This window comes from Larus michahellis, chromosome 24 (assembly GCF_964199755.1).
Source record: "Larus michahellis chromosome 24, bLarMic1.1, whole genome shotgun sequence".
NCBI classification, from domain to species: domain Eukaryota; kingdom Metazoa; phylum Chordata; class Aves; order Charadriiformes; family Laridae; genus Larus; species Larus michahellis.
This window is the reverse complement of record NC_133919.1, coordinates 2,512,529-2,533,996: the sequence shown is the minus strand read 5'-3', so window position 1 is coordinate 2,533,996 and position 21,468 is coordinate 2,512,529. Positions and strand designations below refer to the sequence as shown.

At 68.1% G+C, this 21,468-nt stretch overlaps 2 protein-coding genes across 8 annotated transcripts; both read left to right on the top strand.

The window, feature by feature from the left end:
* Window positions 1–924: 924 nt before the first annotated feature.
* On the top strand, window positions 925–12,261 carry ARHGAP30 (Rho GTPase activating protein 30). 2 transcript variants are annotated; one of them, XM_074566568.1, is made up of 11 exons: window positions 925–1,242; window positions 1,733–1,835; window positions 4,621–4,765; window positions 4,877–4,959; window positions 5,084–5,191; window positions 6,366–6,493; window positions 6,618–6,771; window positions 7,997–8,097; window positions 8,240–8,317; window positions 9,267–9,979; window positions 10,802–12,261. In XM_074566568.1, exons 1-11 carry the CDS (start codon window positions 1,134–1,136, stop codon window positions 12,188–12,190), a joined length of 3,111 nt encoding a protein of 1,036 aa, XP_074422669.1. In that variant the 5' UTR covers window positions 925–1,133; the 3' UTR covers window positions 12,191–12,261. The 2 variants fall into 2 exon arrangements, with proteins under 2 accessions (XP_074422669.1, XP_074422670.1); XM_074566569.1 differs by having other exon boundaries at window positions 1,109–1,242; window positions 4,625–4,765.
* Window positions 12,262–12,673: 412 nt separating this feature from the next.
* Window positions 12,674–21,316, top strand: USF1 (upstream transcription factor 1). Of its 6 annotated transcripts, none has more exons than XM_074566710.1 (11): window positions 12,674–12,804; window positions 13,760–13,819; window positions 13,969–14,018; window positions 15,532–15,635; window positions 18,484–18,603; window positions 18,713–18,905; window positions 19,053–19,140; window positions 19,293–19,351; window positions 20,015–20,109; window positions 20,222–20,350; window positions 20,484–21,316. In XM_074566710.1, the coding sequence occupies exons 1-11, from the start codon at window positions 12,677–12,679 to the stop codon at window positions 20,571–20,573; spliced, it is 1,116 nt and encodes a 371-aa protein (XP_074422811.1). In that variant the 5' UTR covers window positions 12,674–12,676; the 3' UTR covers window positions 20,574–21,316. The 6 variants fall into 6 exon arrangements, with proteins under 6 accessions (XP_074422811.1, XP_074422810.1, XP_074422809.1 ...); XM_074566709.1 differs by having other exon boundaries at window positions 12,675–12,804; window positions 15,523–15,635; XM_074566708.1 differs by having other exon boundaries at window positions 12,676–12,804; window positions 15,517–15,635.
* The last annotated feature ends 152 nt before the right edge of the window (window positions 21,317–21,468 follow it).

Here is a 21,468-nt window from a genome sequence, read left to right as displayed (position 1 = left end):
GCGCGAGCATGCACAAGCTCATGCAAGCGTGCAGAAGCATGGGCAAGCGTGCACGAGCAAGAACCAAGAGAGTGCATGAGCATGCCCAAGCTCCTGTGAGCGTGCACGAGCAACCGTCACAACCTCATGCAAGCGTGCGCGAGCGTGCATGAGCATGCTCAAGCCCTTGCAAGCACGTCTGGGCATGCCGGAGCTCACACAAGCATGCGTGAGCAAGCATCGCAAGTGTGCACGAGCACGGGCGAGCATGCCCAAGCTCCTGCGAGCGTGCCTGAGCGCGCGTCACAACCTCATGGAAGCATGCACGAGCATGGGCAAGCGCGCACGAGCAAGCACTGCAAGCGTGCGCGAGCACGCCCAAGCTCCTGCGAGTGTGCACGAGCACAGCGTCACAACCTCATGCGAGCGTGCGTGAGCGTGCATGAGCACGCCCAAGATCTTGCAAGGATGCACAGGCATGCCCGAGCTCACACGAGTGTGCACGAGCAAGCAGCGCAAGCGTGCATGAGCATGCCGAAGGTCTTGCAAGCGTGCACGAGCAAGCACCACGAGAGTGCGTGAGCATGCACGAGCGCGCGCAAGCACGCCCAAGGTCGCGCAAGCATGCATGGACATGCCCGAGCTCATGCAAGCGTGCACGAGCAAGCACCACGAGCGTGCCCGAGCGCGTGCAAGCACGCCCAAGCTCCTGCGAGCGTGCACGAGCAAGCGTCACAACCTCATGCAAGCATGCGCGAGCGTGCATGAGCACGCCCAAGCTCTTGCAAGCACGCCCGAGCGTGCCCGAGCTCACACGAGCGTGCCGGCGGGAGCGCGCGGAAGCGTGCCCCGGCGTGCGCAAGCGTGCCGCCCGCGCCCTGCCCTGCGGTTTCGACGCGCCGAGGAGCAGGAAGCGGCCTCGAAGGCAACCGCCGCCTTCCTGCCCCCGCCAGCGGGACGCCCCGGGCCCTCGAGGTTGCGTCCGGGCCCCCGGGGGCCGCCGCGTTTCCTTCCCGGGGGGCCGCTTCCTCTCGCCTCCCCCACCGGCCGCCCCCCGCCGCCTTGGGGGTGCCCGCGCCCCCCGGCTCGGGCCATGGGCAGGGTCTGACCCCGCCGCCGGACGGGGCCGGGGGGGGGTGGTCCGCGCCGCCTCCATGTCGCTGGCGCTGAAGGCCCGGCAGAAGGCGAGGCGCAAGGGCGGCGGCAAGGAGCGGGTTTTCGGCTGCGACCTCCTCGAGCATCTCCAGCAGTCGGGGCAGGACGGTAAGCGCCCAGCACCCAGCGGCGTCCCCCCACCCATGGGGTCCTGCCGAGACACCACACCACCCCCCCCCATCACCCCCACCCCCACCCCCCTTTGCCTTGGGGGTGCCGGAAGCCGGAGGGGGGGTGCCGCGGGGAGGGGACCGGAGCCGGGGGGGGTGACTCACGCCATGGGGTTGCATCACCGGTGGTTGAGCAAGCGGCGCGGCCGCCGACGAGGCCCCTCCGAGATTCGGGGGGTCCCGGCGGCTCCAATCTCGGTTGCCCCATTGCGGCCCCGAGGGGAGCAGGATGGGTGGCCTCATCCCCGGGGTTCCGGTGGCCCCGGTCTGCCAGGGGGACTCATGCCCCAAGGTCTTGGCCATGGCGGGGGCCGCTTGCCCCATGGGGATGTTGTCACCGGGTAGCGGGGGGTGGTGGCCCCGGTCCTCCCTGTCGGAGGGGACAGGGGGAGGTGGGTGACGGGGGACCCGGGGTGCCCGTCCCGCAGTGCCCCAGGTGCTGAGGAGCTGCACGGAGTTCGTGGAGCAGCACGGGGTGGTGGACGGCATCTACCGCCTCTCCGGGGTCTCCTCCAACATCCAGCGGCTGCGGTGAGCAGGGAGGGGTGGGACGGGATGGGGATGGAGATGGTGGGATGGAGATGGAGCAGTTGGGATGGGGATGGAGACGGTGGGATGGAGATGGGATGGAGGTGCTGGAGAAGGGATGGAGATGGGATGGAGACGGGATGAGAACGGAGCAGACGGGATGGAGATGGAGGTGGTGGGATGGAGATGGAGCAGTTGGGATGGGGATGGAGAAGGTGGGATGGAGACGGGATGGAGGTGCTGGAGAAGGGATGGAGATGGGATGGAGGTGCTGGAGAAGGGATGGAGATGGGATGGAGACAGGATGAGAACGGAGCAGACGGGATAGAGATGGAGATGATGGGATGGAGATGGAGATGGGAGGAGACGGGATGGAGATGGAGCAGTTGGCACGGAGATGGAGATGGTGGGATGGAGATGGAGATGATGGGGTGGAGATGGAGACAGGAGAAGCTGGGATGGGGATGGAGACAGGATCAGACGGGCTGGAGACGAAACAGTTGGGATGGAGACAGGATGGAGATGCTGGAGAAGGGATGGAGATGGGATGGAGACAGGATGAGAATGGAGCAGATGGGATGGAGATGGAGATGACGGGATGGAGATGGAGCAGTTGGGATGGAGATGGAGATGACGGGATGGAGATGGAGGCGGGAGCAGACGGGATAGAGATGGAGCAGTTGGGATGGAGATGCTGGAGAAGGGATGGAGACAGAGAAGATGGAGATGGAGGTGATGGAGATGGAGACAGGAGCAGGTGGGATGAAGATCGGGGGCTGAGGGAGCTGGGCTGGAGCTGGAGATGGGATCAAACAGGAGGCAAACAGGAGGGAGCCAGGTGGTAGGTGGGGATGGGATGGAGACGGGAGCAGACAGGACGGAGGTGGAGACGGGGCTGGGACCGGAAGGCTGGGAGGTGAGGAGGGGATGGAGATGGGACCAGGCGGGATGGAGACGGGGAAAAGGGGAGAGGAGGGAGACGGGACCGGAGAAGGTGGAAACGGGGATGGGATGAGGCAGGACCAGACGGGATGGAGACGGGGATGGGGGTGGGATGAGGTGGGACCAGACAGGAGAGCGCGGGGAGAGGGCGGAGATGGGGTGGGATGGGACGGGACGGGATGGGATGGGACGGGATGGGACCAGGCGGAGGGAGATGGATGGGGACAGGATGGGGTCGGGAGGGGGTCGGACACCACCAGCGCAGGAGCCGACGCCGGTGCTGGGATCCGGCCCCACCGGCCCCTCGGGCGCCCCACGGTCCCATCCTGCCCCACGGCCCCATCCCACCCCATCCCGCCCCGTCCCGCTCGCGGCCGCTTCAGCCCCTTCTTTCGCTTGTTCCTTTTCTTCCCTTTTTTTTTTTTTTTTTTTTTTTTCTCTTCTTCCTTCTGGTTTATTTTCTTTTTCATTCCCCCTTTCTTTTTCTCTTTCATTATTTCCATATTTGGTTTGGTTGGGGTTTTTTTTTGTTTTGGTTTGTTGTTTTGGGGTTTTTTTTTTTCACTCTTTCGGTTCTTTCCTCCAGTGTTTCTTTCCTCCCCGTTTCCTGGGTCCCCGAGAACCCCACCATCGCCAGCGTCCCCTGTGTCCTCAGTGTCCCCGGCATCCCCCCTGTCCCCAGCATCCCCCCGTATCCCCAGCATCCCCGTGTCCCCCGTGTCCCCGGGCTTTCCACGTCCTCTGTGTCCCTGTATCACTGGCACCCACAGCATCCCCTTGTCCCCACCGTCTCCCTGTCCCCGTCCCCGCCCTGTCCCCAGCATCTCCCTGTCCCTGTCACCCCCGTCCCCGCCATCCTCCTTGTCCCCGCCATCCCCCCGTCATCGCCACCCCCCTGCCACCACCATCCCCCTTGTCCCTGCCATCCCCCTGTCCCCAGCATCCCCCCGTCCCTGTCACCCCCTCTGTCCCCGCCATCCCCCTTGTCCCTGGAATCCCCCTGTCCCCAGCATCTCCCTGTCCTCCTCACCCCTCTGTCCCCACTGTCCCCCCCGTCCCTGTTGTCCCTGACATCTCCCCTGTCCCCAGCATCTCCCTGTCCTCCTCACCCCTCTGTCCCCACCACCCGCCTCTGTCCCCGCCATCCCCCTGTCCCCCCCATCTCCCCTGTCCCCACTGTCCCCCCCCGTCCCCGCCATCCCCCTTGTCCCCGCCATCCCCCTGTCCCCGCCATCCCCCTGTCCCTGCTGTCCCCCTGTCCCTGCCGTCCCCTGTCCCCCTGTCCCCGCCATCCCCCTGTCCCTGCTGTCCCCCTGTCCCTGCTGTCCCCTGTCCCCCTGTCCCTGCCATCCCCCTGTCCCCGCCGTCCCCCTGTCCCCGCCATCCCCCTGTCCCTGCTGTCCCCCTGTCCCTGCCATCCCCCTGTCCCTGCTGTCCCCTGTCCCCGCCGTCCCCCTGTCCCTGCCATCCCCCTGTCCCCGCCGTCCCCCTGTCCCTGCTGTCCCCCTGTCCCCGCCATCCCGGCCGTGCCGTGGAAGGACCCGGCTGACGAACTCGCCCCATTTGCAGCCCACCGGGGCCGAGTCCCTTCCCTGGGGACCCCGACGGTCCTCGCGTGCGTCCCCAAGCCCCGTTGACGGGGACCAGCCCGGACACCCTCCCCACCTTGGCGAGGCGGGGGGCACAGGGACACCCCCGGGGGACGGATCCCAACCCGCCCTGGCGAAACACCCCCCCCCCCACACACACACCCCCCGGCACAGCAGCCCAGCGGGGCAGGAGAGGGGGACCACGCCGTCCCCGTCCCCATCCCCGTCCCCCTGCCGAGCCGGCCACCCCCTCGCAGGCAGGAGTTCGATGGCGACCGCTGCCCCGACCTGCAGAAGGACGTCTACCTGCAGGACATCCACTGCGTCAGCTCCCTCTGCAAGGCCTATTTCCGCGAGCTCCCCAACCCGCTCCTCACCTACCAGCTCTATGACAAATTCGCCGTGAGTGTGTCCTTGCGTCCTCATCGTCCCCCACCCACCCACCCCCGAGAGGTCCCCAACCCTGGTGACACGAGTGCCACCCCATCCCCGTGTCATTCCCCTGCCAAGCAGGACGCGGTGGCCATCCAGATGGAGGAGGCTCGCCTGGTGAAGATCAAGGAGGTGCTGAAGGAGCTGCCGCTGCCCCATTATAGGTAAAACAAAAAAAAAAATAAAAAAAAAAATAAAAAAAAGGGGGTGCGGAGCAGGGGGACGGGGACGCCGAAGCCCCCGGCGTGGGCATGGCTGTCCTCCCTAACGCGCCCCGGCGCCCCGCAGGACGCTGGAGTTCCTGATGAGGCACCTCCTGCGCATGGCGTCCCACAGCAGCCGCACCAACATGCACGCCAGGAACCTGGCCATCGTCTGGGCGCCCAACCTGCTGCGGTGAGCGCCGGGGACGGGGGACGGGGGGGACGGGATGGGGGGACGGGCACCCGGGGGCTCCCCCACCTTTCTCCTCCGCCTTCGCCAGCTCGCGTTTGGCCCCGTGGCTGGAGCGGCCCAGGTTGAAGATGGATCTCCATTTCTTGGCCTTCAGGGAGCCCTTCCTCCTGCCGGACCCCAGGCGTCAGGGGCGGCGGGCACCCCTGGGCTCTCTTGGGGACCCCTGGGGACCCTTGGGAACCCTTGGGGACCCCTCGAAACCCCTGAGGACTCTTGGGGACCCCTGGGGACCCTTGGGAACCCTTGGGGACCCCTGGAAACCCCTGGGGACTCTTGGGGATCCCTGGGCATGCTTGGGCACCCCTGGGCACCCCTAGGGACCCTTGGGGACCCCTGGAGACCCCTGGGGATCATTGCGGACCCGTGGGCACCCCTAGGGACACTTGTGGACTGCTGGGGACCCTTGGACATCCCTGGGGACCCCTGGAGACCCCTAGGGAACCTTGGGGACCCCCTGAAGACCCCTGAGGACCCCTGGGGACCTCTGGGCACCCCTAGGGAACCTTGGGGACTCCCTGGAGACCCCTAGGGACTCTTGGGGACCCCCGGGCATGCTTGGGGAGCCCTGGGCACCCCTGGGGACCCTTGGGGACCCCCAGAGACCCCTGGTGAGCCCTGGGCACCCTTGGGGACCCCCGGGGACCATTGGGGACCCCTGGGCATCCCCAGAGACCCCTGGGCATGCTTGGGGACCCTTGGGGACCTTGGGGACCCCTGGAGATCCCTGGGCACCCTTGGGGACCCCTGGGCACCCCTAGGGACCCTTGGGGACCCTTGGGGACCCCTGGGCGTGCTCAGGGACCATTGGGGACCCCTGGGCACCCTTGGTGGCACTTGGGGACGCCTGGGTGTGCTCGGGGACCCTTGGGGACCCCTGGATATGCTCGGGGATCATTGGGGACCCCTGGGGACACTTGGGCACCCCTGGGGACCTCTGTGGACCCCTGGGTATGCTCGGGGACCCTTGGGGACCCCTGGGGACCCTTGGGCATGCTTGGGGACCCCTGGGCATGCTCGGGGACCCTTGGGGACCCCCAGGGGCCCCCTTTTTCCGCGAGAGGGGAGACTAAGAGTCTGCGTTGTCCCCCCGTCGTCCCTGTCCCCCCCCCGCCAGGTCGAAGGACATCGAGGCGACGGGGTTCAACGGCACGGCGGCGTTCATGGAGGTGCGCGTCCAGTCCATCGTGGTGGAGTTCGTCCTCACCCACGTCGAGCAGCTCTTCGGGGACGCTCCTCTCCGCGGTACGGACCCCCCCCGGGGGGACAGTGTCTTGGGGGGTGGGGGGGGGTGGGAGAGGACACACAGACAGACGGACACACACAGACGGGGAGGGGACCCTGACACCCCCGTCTCGGTGTCCCGCAGGCGGCGAGTCCCCCCGTCGCTCGCTGCTGCTGGGTGGGGGGGTGCCGGGGGACGCGCAGCCCCCCCCGTACCATGTGCCGGCGGCGCTGAGCCAAGGCGATGGGCCCCCCCCGATCCGGCCCTACCACACCATCATCGAGCTCAGCGACCACAGGTAGGACCTACCGCCATCCCCCCCGCCACCTCTTCGGGGACCACCACCCCCCCGCATGCAAGTGTCCCCAGGCGTCCCCAAGGGTCCCCAGGGCTCTCCAGGGGTGCCCAGAGGTCCCTAGGGGTGCCCAGGGGTCTCCAGAGGTCCCCAAGGGTGCCCAGGGGTCCCCAGGGGTCTCCAGGGGTCCCCAGGTGTCCCCAAGGGTCTCCAGGCATCACCAAGTGTGCCCAGGGTTCCACAAGGGTCCACAAGGGTCCCCAGGGGTCTCCAGGGGTCCCGAGTGTGCCCAGGGGTGTCCAAGGGTCTCCAGGGGTCTCCAGAGGTCCCTAGGGGTTCCCAGGGGTGCCCACGGGTCCCCATGTGGGCCCAGGGTTCCACAAGGGCTCCCAAGGTTCCCCAGGGGTCTCCAGGGGTCCCTAGGGGTGCCCAAGGGTGTCCAAGGGTCTCCAGGGGTCCCCAAGGGTCTCCAGGGCTCTCCAGGCATCACCAAGTGTGCCCAGGGTCCCCAAAGGGTGCCCAAGCATGCCCCGGGGTCCCCAGGGGTCACCGTGTGTGCCCAGGGTTCCACAAGGGTCCACAAGGGTCCCCAGGAGTGCCCAGGGGTCCCCAAGGGTGCCCAGGGGTCTCCAGAGGTCCCCAAGCATGCCCAGGGGTCCCCAAGGGTCCCCAAGCATACCCAAGGGTCCCCAAGCATGTCCAGGGGTCCCCAGGGGTCTCCAGGGATGCCCAAGGGTCCCCAGGGGTCTCCAGCAGTCCACAAGTGTCCCTAGGGGTGCCCGAGGGGGCCCAATGATCCCCAGGGGTCTCCAGGGGTCCCCAAGGGTCCCTAGGGGTGCCCAAGGGTCCACAAGGGTTCCCTAGGGTCCCCAGGGGTCCCCAAGAGTGCCCAGGGGTCTCCAGAGGTCCCCAAGCATACCCAGGAGTCCCCAAGGGTGCCCAGGGGTCTCCAGGGGTCCCCAGGAGTCCCAAGGGTCCCCAAGCATGTCCAGGGGTGCCCAGGGGTCTCCAGGGATGCCCAAGGGTCCCCAAGGGTCCCCAGGGGTCTCCAGCGGTCCACAAGTGTCCCTAGGGGTGCCCAAGGGGCCCCAATGATCCCAAGGGGTCTCCAGAGGTCCCCAAGGGTCCCTAGGGGTTTCCAGGGGTCCCCAAGGGTCCCCAGGGGTCCCCAAGAGTGCCCAGGGGTGCCCAGGGGTGCCCGCCGCCCCTGACACCTGGGATCCGGCAGGAGGAAGGGCTCCCTGAAGGCCAAGAAATGGAGATCCATCTTCAACCTGGGCCGCTCCAGCCACGAGGCCAAGCGCAAGCTGGCGAAGGCGGAGGAGAAAGGTGGGGGAGCCCCCGGTCCCGTCCCCTGTCCCCCCGCCCCGGGCTGGGGTCCGGAGGGAAGGAACCCGTCGCTCGGGGTGTCCCCAGCCCCGACCCCACTGCTGCCCCACAAGTCCCCGTTCCCCTTCTCCTCCCTCCCCAGACGACAAGTGCGGTAAAATCAGCTTGCGGCCGGCCAAGAGCATGGACTCGCTCAGCTCCGTCCCCTTCACCAGCGACGGTAAGAGGGATGCGCCCTCCCGCGGGAACCGTCCCTGAGGTGGGATCATCCGGACAGGGTGGGGAAGGGAGGGGATGGAGGGGACAGGGATGGCGATGGAGAGAGAAGGGATGGGATGGGACGGGATGGGATGGGACGGGGTGGGATGGGATGGGATGGAGAAGGGACGGGGATGGGATGGGATGGGATAGGATGGGATGGGGAGAGCAGGGATGGGATGGGATGGGATGGGATGGGATGGGATGGGGAAAGGACGGGGATGGGAAAGAGAAGGGATGGGGATGGGATGGGATGGGGAGAGCAGGGATGGGATGGAGGGGACAGGGATGGAGGGGACAAAGATGGGATGGAGGGGACAGGGATGGGATGGGATGGGATGGGATGGGATGGGGAGAACAGGGATGGGATGGGGAGAACAGGGATGGGATGGGATGGGATGCGATGGGGAGAGCAGGGATGGGATGGGATGGGATGGGGAAAGGACGGGGATGGGAAAGAGAAGGGATGGGGATGGGATGGGACAGAGAAGGGATGGGGATGGGATGGGATGGGGAGAGCAGGGATGGGATGGAGGGGACAGGGATGGAGGGGACAAAGATGGGATGGAGGGGACAGGGATGGGATGGGATGGGATGGGATGGGATGGGGAGAACAGGGATGGGATGGGATGGGATGGGATGGGATGGGGAGAGCAGGGATGGGATGGAGGGGACAGGGATCGGGATGGAGGGGACAGAGACATGATGGGATGTGGATGGAGAAGATGGCATAGGGGTGGAGGGGACAGGGATGGGATGGAGGGGACAGGGATGGGGATGGACAAGCTGCCGGGCATCGCCCCCGTCCCCCAGCTCGGCAACCTCCGTGGTGCCACCCAGCTGGGTCCCCAGGTGCGGGGAGGGGACAGGGGACACCTCCGGGCCCTGACTCTCCCCCCCGCCGGGCGCAGACGACCCTCGGCTGAGCAAGAAGCGGTCGGTGAAGCAGCCGCCACAGCGCCGGGAGAGCTTCGACACCTGCCCCTCGCCGCCGGGGAGCTGCCCCGAGCTGGACGAGAGCCTGGAGGAGAAGCCGAAGGGGCCGGAGGAGCTGCGGAGCCCCGAGTCGGAGGGCGAAAGCAGCACCAAGTCGGAGCCCACCACCCCCAAAGCTGGCCGGGCCTCGCTGGTGGCCCCCGGCCGCTCGCCCAAGGCCGCCCGCAGCCGTGCCGAGAAGTGCGCGGGGGTCCACATCTCCGGCCCCTTCTCCGTCACCGTCCCCTTCCACATCACCTCCAACCTCTCCCGCCTGACGCGGGGGCTGCCCTGCCCGGCGCTGGACCAGGGCAGGGACCCCCCCGCCAGCCCCCCGCCGCCCGCCCCACGCTCCCACGGGGATCCCCAGCCCCGCGCCGGGGAGGGGCGGCCGCCGGGACCCCCGGGGTGCCGGGGGACCCAGCGGGGCGAGTCCCCCCCGGCAGGGGAGGGGAAGGCGGACGCGGAGCAGACCCGGCTCTCCCTGGAGCTGCGGGATTCCTTCGCCTTCCTGGACAGCCAGGAGACGTGGCTGGAGGGCGGCGGGGACGGGGAGCCGGCGGCGTGGTCCCTGCTGCCGGACAGCCTGCCGGGGGACGGCAAGGGGTCCCCGGCCATGGAGGAGGGGATGGAAAGCGGGTTCATGAACGTAAGCTGGCACGGCCGTCCCTGGGCTTTGGGCCGGGGTGGGAGTGCCGGAGGCGGGCAGAGGGTCACCTCCACTGTCCCTGGTCAGGGTGGGGACAGAGGGGACAGGATGGGGACAGAGGGGACAGGGACGGGATGGAAGGGACAGGGATGGGATGCAGGGGACAGTGATGGGAATGGAGGGGACGGGGATGGCATGGAGGAGACAGGGATGGGGACAGAGGGGATAGAGATGGGATGGAGGGGACAAGGATGGGGACAGGGATGGGACGGAGGGGACAGGGATGGAGGGATGGGATGAAGGGAACAGGGATGGGGATGGAGGGGACAAGGATGGCATGGAGGGGACAGGGATGGGGACAGAGGGAACAGAGATGGGGATGAGGGGACAGAGATGCGATGGGATGTGGATGGAGAAGATGGTGTAGGGATGGAGGGGCCAGGGATGGCATGGAGGGGACGGGGATGTGATGGAAGGGAATAGGTGGGGATGGAGGGAACAGGGATGGGGACGGAGGGCACAGGGATGGGGATGGAGGGGACAGGGATGGGACGGATGCAACAATGATGGGGATGAGGGCACAAGGATGGGGATGGAGGGGACAGGGATGGGGATGGAGGGGACAGGGATGGGACGGATGCAACAATGATGGGGATGAGGGCACAAGGATGGGGATGGAGGGGACAGCGATGGGATGGAGGGGACAGGGTGGCATCGACCCCTCCAGCCCTAGTGCCGGGTGTCAGGGCTGTGCTCTGTGGGTTTGGGGGGGGTCCCCAGTGTGACTGTCACACTCCCGCCTGTCCCTGTCCCCGTCCCCAGCCAGGAGAGCCCCCAGTGGAGCATCCCGACAGCTACCTCTCCATCGAGGAGTGCATGGACGAGGAGATGTTCTTCATGGCTCCCAGCGGCTCCGACGCCGAGGACCGCGCCGGGGACACCGACTCGGACGACATGTTCCTCAGCGCCCACGACGACCTCAGCCCGCTGGTGGCATTGCTGGAGCTCCCCCACCAGCCACCGGGCGAGGGGACCTCCCTGGAGACCCAGGCACCGGCCCGAGCCGGCGCCGAAGGCACCGCCGTGCCGCAGGACAGGTCTCCAACGCCAGGGCTGTACCCCGCGGAGGAGGATGCTCTGGGTGAGGGGGAGCACTCTGGGGACCCCGCTGGGGTGCCGGCAGAGGGGGGGACACCCCCAGGGCAGGGAGGTGGCGGGGAGGGGGCGGCAGATGGCGGCACCGACCCCAGCAGAACTGAGTCCAGCACCGAAGCCGGGCCGGGGGACGAGGCCGGAGGAGCCGGGGGCTGTGCGGGAGCGGGGCCGGCTCCCGACACATCGGATGGTGAAGTCGAAGAGGATGGAGCTGGCTCCAGTCCCCCCGCCCCAGAGGAGCCTGGGGAGGGCGAACCCCCGCCTTCAACGGGGTCCCCTCCAGCCTCCTCACCGGAGGAGCCCCCCCAGGAGCCAGCGGAGCCCCTGGTCCCCGGGTCTGTCCCCGAGGTTGTCCCCGAGGTTGTCCCCAAGGCTCTCCCGCCCGCCACGGCCAGCACGGAGGTGACCGTTGCCGCCCCCAGGAGCAGCCCCGCTTCCCCCTCGCTCTCCGCCTCAGCCCCGGAGCTGTACGTTGCTCCCCCCGAAGCCCCGCCGCCGACCCAGGCTGAGCCCCCCGGGGCTCCGGGGCTCCCCGAGGCCGTGGCCGTCCTGCGCCATGACGGTAGCGCCCCAGCGCGCCTGGCCGCCCGCACCGTGCGGGTGCAGCAGGCCCGCTCCGTCCCCGTCGTGCCCCCCAAGCCTCAATTCGCCAAGATCCCCCCAGCCCTGCAGCCGTGGACACCCCCAGCCATGGCGGGGGACGCCGCCGCGACCCCCCAGCGGGTCCCCAGCCCCCCGGCTCCCGAGGGGCCTCCCGGGGCGGGCAGGAGAGCGGGATGGCGGGAGGGCGGCAGCGTCTCCTTCGACGAGGCGGTGGCCATGGCCGCCCAGCAGCAGCCGGCCCAGGCGCCGGTGAGGAGGATCCAGACCTACAGCGGGGGGGAGCCGGCGCCTGCCGCCCCCAAGGCCCTGCCCTTCCAGAGGAGTCCCCTGAGGCCACGGCTGCTGCGGCCCCTCAGCTGCGTGGCCGCCCCCGAGGCCGAGGCGACGGGGAGGAGCCGCCGGAGCCTCACCCGGCCGCCGGCACAGGCCGAGGGGGCGGCGGGCGAGCGCTGAGCTGCGGGGACGCGGGGACGGCGGACATTTGTGCCCCTGTGCGGGCGACAACGGGGTCAATAAAGGCTTTGTCTGCCGCCACGGCCTCCTTCCACGCAACATGGTGGCGCGCGGGGCGGCCTCGGGGCGGGGCGGGGCGGGGGGTCCCCACGCAGCACCAAGAGCCGGGACGGGGCGGGGGGGTGAGCAGGGAGGGGGGGTCCCTGGGGACCGGCGGTGGGGGGCGGTTGTGGCAAGCGGGGTGCGAAGGCAGGTGGCCACCGCCCGCCTCCAAGATGGCGCCGCCCTCACCCAAGATGGCGCCGGGCGGAAGCGCCGCGCTTCGCCGTCTAAGATGGCGGCCGGCGCGCGGCGAGATGGCGCCGGCGGGGCGGGGAGGGGAAGAAGGGGAAGGGGAAGAGTAGCGAGGGGAGGCCCCGTGCCCGGCGCCAAGATGGCGGCGGCGGCGGCGCGCTGCGGCGGGGGTGCGCGGCGCCCCGGCCCAAGATGGCGGCGGCGGCGAGCCCGGCTTCCGCCCTCACCCGTCATGGCGGCGCGGCGGCGCCCTGCGCATGTGCGGGGCTCCATGGCGAGACAAGGGGCCGAGCGCGCGCAGGGCGGCCCGGCGCGGCGAGGTAACGGCGGGGCCGGGCCGGGGCCGCGGCGGGGGCGGGACGGGACCGGACGGAATCCGACGGGACCCCCCCTCTCCCCTCTCCCGGCCCGCGGGGACGCCCCCGGTGGGTGCGGGCCCGGCCGCGGCCCCCGGGCCCAGCCGTCGCTTCCCCCGGCGGGGTGCGGGTCCCCCCCCCCCTCCTTCCCCGGGCCTGTCACCCCCCTCCCGGCCGCGGCGGCGCCCCCCCCCCGCGCCTGTCACCCCCCGCGGACGCCCCCTTTCCCTGCCCGGGGTGGGGGGGTGACATCGGGCCAATCCCCCTCCCGGGAGCGGCCGGTTTTGGGGCAAGGCGGGGGGGGGGAGCCGCCGAGCCGGGCCCGGTGCTGCCGTGTGTGTGTCGTCCGTGTGTGTCCCCCCCCCCCCCCCCTCCCCGTTCCCGGTCCCCTGAGCGGTGACAAAGACGGGGGGCGGGGGTGGGGGGCGGAGCGCGGTGGCGGCGGCGAGTCCGGGGTCAGCGGTGTCGGGGGGGGGGGGGAGGGGGGGAGTGACGGGACACGGCCCCCAAAGTGTCACCCGGGGGGGGGTGGGGTGGGTGGCTTTGGGGACAGCGGTGTCACCCGGGATACGAAAGCGAAACGGGGGGGGGGGCCAAAATGGTGCTGGAGGCCCCGCCTGCTGCCCGGTGGTGGCCGGTGTCCTGGCACGGTGGCCGGTGGTGACCGGAGGCAGCCATGGTGGCCTGTGGCCGGCTGTGGTGGCCGACGCGGGGCCCGGTTGCCGCGTCCCCCGGTGCCTTCGCACCCCCCCCCCCCCCGCCATGTCCCGCTTGTCCCCGCGCTGTCCCCCTGCCACCCCCGGGGACGTGTCCCTCCCCCCGGGGTGGGGGGGGCTGGCGTCGGGCCGGAGGAGGAGGAGGAGGAGGAGGAGGAGGAGGAAGGCCGGGCCCGTCCCTCAGCTGCCGCCGCTCCCCGCAGGGCTGTGAAGGCCGGAGGCTCCTCTGCGACTGATGCCCGTGGGCGCGGAGCGATGAAGGGGTGAGTCCCGACGCCCCCTTTTCCCTATATTCCACCCCCCACCCCCCCCCCCAAACATCCCGGCTCTCCGCCGGTAACGGGGTCGCGGGGGTGCCGGCTCCGGTGTGACGGGGGTCCCCGGTGCCTCACCCCCCCCCTCACCCCGGCAGGCAGCAGAAAGCAGCCGAGACGGAAGAGGGAACGGTGCAAATCCAGGAAGGTGAGCGGGGACACCCCCCCCACACACACACACACACTCCCCCATCCTCTCTGCGCCGTTGGTGGGGGGCGCGGGGCTCGGGCTGCCCCGGGAGGAAGCCACTAGCCCCCGGTTTAGCCCCGGCACGGGGCACAGTGTGGCTGGTGGCATGTGCCGGGCTAATGCCAACCCTGGTCGTTGGCCCTGGGAGAGGGGACGCGGCTCTGAGCTCCCCTCTGTGGCACAGGGACCCCCCCTCTGTGCGGTGGGGGGCTCGGGCTGCCCCGGGAGGAAGCCACTAGCCCCCGGTTTAGCCCCGGCACGGGGCACAGTGTGGCTCGTGGCATGTGCCAGGCTAATGCCAGCCACCGTCCTTGCCCCTGGGAGAGGGGACACGGCTCCACACTCCAGTCTGTGGCAAGGGCGCCCCGCTTTGCGCCGTGGGGGGGTTCGGGCTACCCCAGGAGAAGGCCACTAGCCCTGGCCATGCCTGGTTTAGACCCGGCACCGGGCACAGTGTGGCTGGTGGCAAGTGCCAGGCTAATGCCAGTCACCGTCCTTGCCCCTGGGAGAGGGGATGTGGCTCCGAGCTCCCCTCTGTGGCATGGGGACCCCCCCTCTGCGCCGTGGTGGGGATGGGGCTGCCCCGGGAGGAGGCCACTAGCCCCCGGTGTAGCCCCGGCATGGAGCACAGTGTGGCTGGTGGCATGCGCCGGGCTAATGCCAACCCCCGTCGTTGGCCCTGGGAGAGGTGACACAGCTCCACGCTCCACTCCGTGGCAAGGGCGCCCGGCTTTGCGCCGTGGGGGGGTTCGGGCTACCCCAGGGGAAGGCCACTAGCCCTGGCCATGCCCGGTTTAGACCCGGCACTGGGCACAATGTGGCTGGTGGCACATGCTGGGCTAATGCCAGCCCCCGTCCTTGCCCCTGGAGAGGGGACGCGGCTCCGAGCTCCCTCCTGTGGCACAGGGACCCCCCCTCTGTGCGGTGGGGGGCTCGGACTGCCCCGGGAGGAGGTCACTAGCCCCCGGTTTAGCCCTGGCACGGGGCACAGTGTGGCTGGTAGCACATGCCGGGCTAATGCCAGCCCCTGTCCTTGCCCCTGGGAGAGGGGACGCGGCTCTGAGCTACGCTCTGTGGCACAGGGACCCCCCCCCCCTGTACTGTGGGGGGCTTGGGCTACCCCGGGAGGAGGCCACTAGCCCCTGTTTTAGCCCTGGCACCGGCACAACGTGGTAGAATCTGTGCCGCGGCGGGGGGGTGGGTTCGGGCTACCAGGGGAGGAGGCCACGAGCCCCCACTGCGCCCAGTTTGGCACCGGGCACAATGTGGCCGGTGGCACGTGGCGGGCTAATGCCAGCCCTGTCCTCACCCCTGGGAGAGGGGACGCGGCTCCGAGCTCCCCTCCATGGCATGGGGACCACCACCCCCTCCCGACCCCCGGGCCGCGTCCCCGTCCCCCGTCATGGCCTTTCCCCCCCCCTCCCCACCCCCCCCCGCCCCCCCTTTCTGCCTTAAGGTGCAGTGGCCACAGGTGAGGATCCCACCAGCGTGGCTATTGCCAGCATCCAGTCGGCGGCCACCTTCCCCGACCCCAACATCAAGTATGTCTTCCGCACAGAGAACGGCGGGACGCAGGTGGGCAGCCCCCGCGCCCGGGGGGGGCGTGTCGGGGGGGGGTGTGTGTTTTTTGGGGGGGTCAGAAGGGGTTTTTTGGGGGGTCAGGAGGGTGGGGTTTGGGGTCAGGAGGGGGGTTTTTTGGGGGGGTCAGAAGGGTTTTTTGGGGGGGACGGAAGAGGGGTTTGGAGGTCAGAAGGGTTTTTGGGGGGGTCGGAAGGGGGCTTTGGGGGTCAGAAGGGTTTTTTGGGGGGTCAGAAGGGTGGGGTTTGGGGTCAGAAGGGTTTTTGGGGGTCAGGAGGGGGGTTTGGGGGGTCAGAAAGGTTTTTTGGGGGGGTCGGAAGAGGGGTTTGGGGGTCAGAAGGGTTTTTTGGGGGGTCAGGAAGGTGGGGTTTGGGTGTCAGGAGGGGGGTTTTTTGGGGGGGTCAGAAGGGTTTTTTGGGGGGGTCAGAAGGGGGGTTTGGGGCTAGAAGGGTTTTTTTGGGGGGGTCAGAATGGGTTTTTTTGGGGGGGTCAGAATGGGTTTTTTTGGGGGGGTCAGAATGGGGGTTTGGGGGTCAGAAGGGTTTTTTTGCGGGGAGTCAGAAGGGGTTTTTTGGGGGGGTCAAAGGGTTTTTTGGGGGGGTCGGAAGGGGGGTTTGGGGTCAGAAGGGATTTTGGGGGGTCAGGAGGGTGGGGTTTGGGTGTCAGGAGGGGGGTTTTTTGGGGGGGGGTCAGAAGGGTTTTTTGGGGGGGAGTCAGAAGGGGTTTTTTGCGGGGGTCAGAAGGGGGGTTTGGGGCTAGAAGGGTTTTTTTGGGGGGGTCAGAAGGGTTTTTTTGGGGGGGTCAGGAGGGGTTTTTTGGGGGGGTCAGGAGGGTGGGGTTTGGGGGGTCAGAAGAGGGGTTTGGGGGTCAGAAGGGTTTTTTTGCGGGGAGTCAGAAGGGGTTTTTTGGGGGGGTCAAAGTCTTTTTTGGGGGGGTTGGAAGGGGGGTTTGGGGGTCAGAAGGGTTTTTTGGGGGGGTCGGAAGAGGGGTTTGGGGGTCAGAAGGGTTTTTTTGCGGGGAGTCAGAAGGGGTTTTTTGGGGGGTCAAAGGGTTTTTTGGGGGGGTCGGAAGGGGGGTTTAGGGGTCAGAAGGGTTTTTTGGGGGGTCAGGAAGGTGGGGGTTGGGTGTCAGGAGGGGGGTTTTTTGTGGGTGTCAGAAGGGTTTTTTGGGGGGGTCAGAAGGGGGGTTTGGGGCTAGAAGGGTTTTTTTTGGGGGGTCAGAAGGGTTTTTTTTGGGGGGTCAGGAGGGTGGGGTTTGGGGGGTCAGAAGGGTTTTTTGGGGGGTCGGAAGAGGGGTTTGGGGGTCAGAAGGGTTTTTTTGGGGGGGTCAGAAGGGTTTTTTTGGGGGGGTCGGAAGGGGTTTTTTGGGGGGGTCGGAAGGGGGCTTTGGGGGTCAGAAGGGTTTTTTGGGGGATCAGAAGGGCGGGGTTTGGGGTCAGAAGGGTTTTTGGGGGGTCAGGAGGGTGGGGTTTGGGTGTCAGGAGGGGATTTTTTGGGGGGGGTCAGAAGGGTTTTTTGGGGGGGTCGGAAGAGGGGTTTGGGGGTCAGAAGGGTTTTTTTGCGGGGAGTCAGAAGGGGTTTTTTGGGGGGGTCAAAGTCTTTTTTTGGGGGGTCGGAAGAGGGGTTTGGGGGTCAGAAGGGTTTTTTGGGGGGTCAGGAGGGTGGGGTTTGGGTGTCAGGAGGGGGTTTTTTGCGGGGGTCAGAAGGGTTTTTTGGGGGGGGTCAGAAGGGGGGTTTGGGGCTAGAAGGGTTTTTTTGGGGGGGTCAGGAGGGTGGGGTTTGGGGGTCAGAAGGAGGGTTTGGGGGGTCAGAAGGGGTTTTTTGGGGGGTCAGGAGGGGGTTTGGGGGTAAGAAGGGCGATTTTGGGGGGTCAGAAGGGAGGTTATTTGTGGTCAGAAGGGTTTTTTTGGGGGGGTCAGAGGGGGATGTTTTGGGGGGGTCAGAGGGGGGGTGTTTTGGGGGGTCAGAAGGGAGGTTATTTGGGGTCGGAAGGGTGGTTTGGGGGTCAGAAGGGTTTTTTGTGGGGGGGGTCAGAAGGGGGGGTTTTGGGGTCAGAAGGGTGATTTTGGAGGGCAGAAGGAGGGTGTTTAGGGAGGGGTCAGGAGGGAGGTTATATGGGGTCAGGAGGGGGGTTATTTGGGGTCAGAAGGGTGGTTTTTTTTTTGGGGGTCAGAAGGGGTTTGCGGGGGTGGGGGTGGGGGGGGCGGGCCAGAAGGGCGGTTTTAGGGGTCAGAAGGGGGTTTTGGGGGTCAGAAGGGTTTTTTGGGGGGTCAGAAGGGTGGGGTTTGGGGTCAGAAGGGTTTTTGGGTGTCAGGAGGGTGGGGTTTGGGTGTCAGGAGGGGGGTTTTTTGGGGGGGTCAGAAGGGTTTTTTGGGGGGGAGTCAGAAGGGGTTTTTTGCGGGGGTCAGAAGGGGTTTTTTGGGGGGGTCAAAGGGTTTTTTGGGGGGGTCAGAAGGGGGGTTTGGGGGGTCAGAACGGTTTTTTGGGGGGGTCGGAAGAGGGGTTTGGGGGTCAGAAGGGGTTTTTTGGGGGGTCAAAGGGTTTTTTGGGGGGGTCGGAAGGGGGGTTTGGGGGTCAGAAGGGTTTTTTGGGGGGTCAGGAAGGTGCGGTTTGGGTGTCAGGAGGGGGGTTTTTTGAGGGGGTCAGAAGGGGGGTTTGGGGCTAGAAGGGTTTTTTTGGGGGGGTCAGGAGGGTGGGGTTTGGGGGGTCAGAATGGAGGTTTGGGGGGGTCCGAAGGGGTTTTTTGGGGGGGGGGGGGGGCGGGCCAGAAGGGCGGTTTTAGGGGTCAGAAGGGGGTTTTTTTTTTTTTTTTGCCCCCGCCTCGGGGTCCGATGGCCGGGTGGCAGCCGGGGCTCTGCGGGCAGGTGATGTACAGGGTGATCCAAGTGGCGGACGGGCAGCTGGACGGACAGACGGAGGGCACCAGCGCCATCAGCGGCTACCCCGCCGCCCAGTCCATGACACAGGTGGGTGCCGGCGCCGGGGAGGTGGTGGTGGGGGGGGGGGGGGGGGTGGGGGGGGCTGTCCGTCCTCGGCGTCCCCCTCCCCACCCTGGCTTTCGTCCCTCTCCTCCAGGCCGTCATCCAGGGCGCCTTCACCAGCGAGGATGCGGTGGAGACGGAGGCCACGGCCACCGAGACTCACTACACCTATTTCCCCACCACGGCCGTGGCCGACACCAGCACCTCCGCCGGCGCGGGGACCACCGCCACCGCCGTCGTCACCACGCAGAACTCGGAGGCCTTGCTGGGGCAGCCCACCCCCACGGGTAACGGCCCTCGCGGCGGTGGAGGGTGGCGGGGGGGTGTGCGTGTGTGTGTGCGCGTGCGTCACCGTCCCCATCCCTCCGTCCCTTTCGGGGGCGCTCCCCCCTCTGACCCCCTCCTCGCTCTCCTTTTTTTTTGGGGCCGTTCAGGGCAGTTCTTCGTGATGATGTCGCCCCAGGAGGTGCTGCAGGGCGGAACGCAGAGGTCCATCGTCCCCCGCGCCCACCCCTACTCCCCGTGAGTACCGCGCCCCCCCCCCCCCCTCGAACCATACCGACACCCCCACAAACGAAGTGGGGGGTGCGTCACCCCCCGGGCGCGGGGGAGACTGGGACCCATCCGGGTCCCCACCGGTGTCACCGGCACCGATGTCACCGCTCTCCCCCCAGGAAGTCGGAGGCGCCGAGGGCCACCCGGGACGAGAAGCGCCGGGCGCAGCACAACGAAGGTACTGATGGCGGGGCAGGGGCTGGGGGGGGGGACGGGGGGACATCCCATGCTCGGTGGGGGACAGTGGGGACCTTGACGCTGTCGGTCCCCAGCTCCTCGATGGAAAAGCTCTAAGGACGCGCCACAAGGCTCATTTGAAGGGTAGAACCTCGTTTGGGAGGGCTGTAATTAGCCGTAATTAGCAGCAGCTGGGAAGGGTGAGCTCAAACCTTGGGGAAGGTGGGGGACACCCAGGTGGCCCCTGGCCCAGAGGGGACGGCGGGGGGGGGGGACGACAAGCCACCAGCGTGGGTGCAAGCACCAGCCGGGATCCTCCTTCCTTTGGCTTCAAAACCAACCTCTCAAAGAGGCCAAAAAGCGGCTGGTTTGACTCAAAAATCACCTCGCCTGTCCTCATCGCCCCCGCCCTGGAGCGGGCAGAGCTGGGTGCCGGGGCCGGGGGGGGACGACAACAGGCAGATCCGCCCCCCCCCCGCCCCTCTTTGGGGGTGCTGGGCTCGGTGCCACCCAACCCGGCCAGGAGGGTGCCGGTTTGGCCGGGGAGGTGGGGGGATGACACCCCGCCGGGGATGTGGAGACTCGGCGCCTGCCAAGGGGGTGTCGGGGGATGCTGCTGACCCCCCCCCTTCCCCTTCCCCTTTCCCCCCCCCCCACGTCGCAGTGGAGCGCCGGCGCAGGGACAAGATCAACAACTGGATCGTGCAGCTCTCCAAGATCATCCCCGACTGCTCCATGGAGAACACCAAGTCGGGGCAGGTAAAGACCCCCCTTGGGGGGCGAGGGGAAGGCTTGGGCGGGGGGGGATGGACACCCCCCCCCCCCCCCCCCCCACCCCCAACACTCACCCCTACCTGTCTGCCCCCCCCAGAGCAAAGGCGGGATCCTCTCCAAAGCCTGCGACTACATCCAGGAGCTGCGGCAGAGCAACCACCGCCTCTCCGAGGAGCTGCAGGGCCTCGACCAGCTCCAGATGGACAACGAGGTCTTGCGGCAGCAGGTGACGTGGCTGGGGAGGGGGCGGGGGGGGGAGTTTTTATTTTGGGGGGGGGTGGGGGGGGTGTGCGTCCATGCTGGCCCTCACCCCCTGGTTTTTTTGTGTTTTTTTTTTTTTGGTTTTTTAATTCCTCAAGGTGGAGGATCTGAAGAACAAGAACCTGATCCTGCGGGCGCAGCTCCGCCAGCACGGCGTGGAGATCGTCATCAAGAACGACAGCCACTGACGGGGACGGCGGGGACGGGGACCCCGCGGTGGGATTCGGGGGGGGGGGGGTGGGGGGGGTGGGTGTTTGGGGGGGGGGGTGGGGGAACGACAGGACGGACACGAGGGGACGGGGGTAGGGGGACGGGGGTCTCACACCCCCACCCCCTTCCTCCTCCTCCCTCCCTCCCTCCCTCCCTCCCTCCCTGCAGCCTGACCCCCACCACCCACCCCCCCCCCTCGGCAGCGAGCACCTCCCCGGCGTGACATGAGGAGCCCCGTTTGGTTTGTGGCCCCCCCCCCCCCCACCATATCCAACCCCCCCCCCTTTTTCCCTCCCGCCGTCACCCTGTGTCGTCTCCCCCCCCCGGTGTCACCGTGTTTTTCCCCCACCCCCCCCACCCCAACCCTCCTCTCTCACCTCCCCCCCCCCCTCCCTGCGCTTCGTGCACTCGCTCTCGGCCTGGCGGGCCCCGCTGCCCCCCCAGCACTGCCTCGGGCCACCCCCCCCTCCCTGCCCCCACCACCCCCGGGACTCCCCTCCACCCCGGGGGACCATCCCCTTCCGGGGGGTTGCGGTGTGTCCCCCCACCCCGTCCCTGCTGGCCGCGGGGGGTCCTGGGGTGGGGGTGGGGGCCGCAGATCCCCCCCCACCCCCCCCCCCCTCCCCCCGCCCGCTGCGGCTGGCCCGGCCCGGCCAGACTTTTTTTTAAAACTCTCTGAATTTAAAAAAAGCGAAAATAAATAAAAATAGTGATTTGTTTTTCCAGGTCCTACAGTTTATTCCCCACCTTCCAGCACCCCCCTCGGGGGTGGGGGTCCCCAGGGACCCTCCTGAGCCCCCACCCCAGGGGACCCCCCCCCCAGTGTCCCCCCGTGATGGGCGGCAGCGTCCTTGCGATGTCACCGCTGTGACG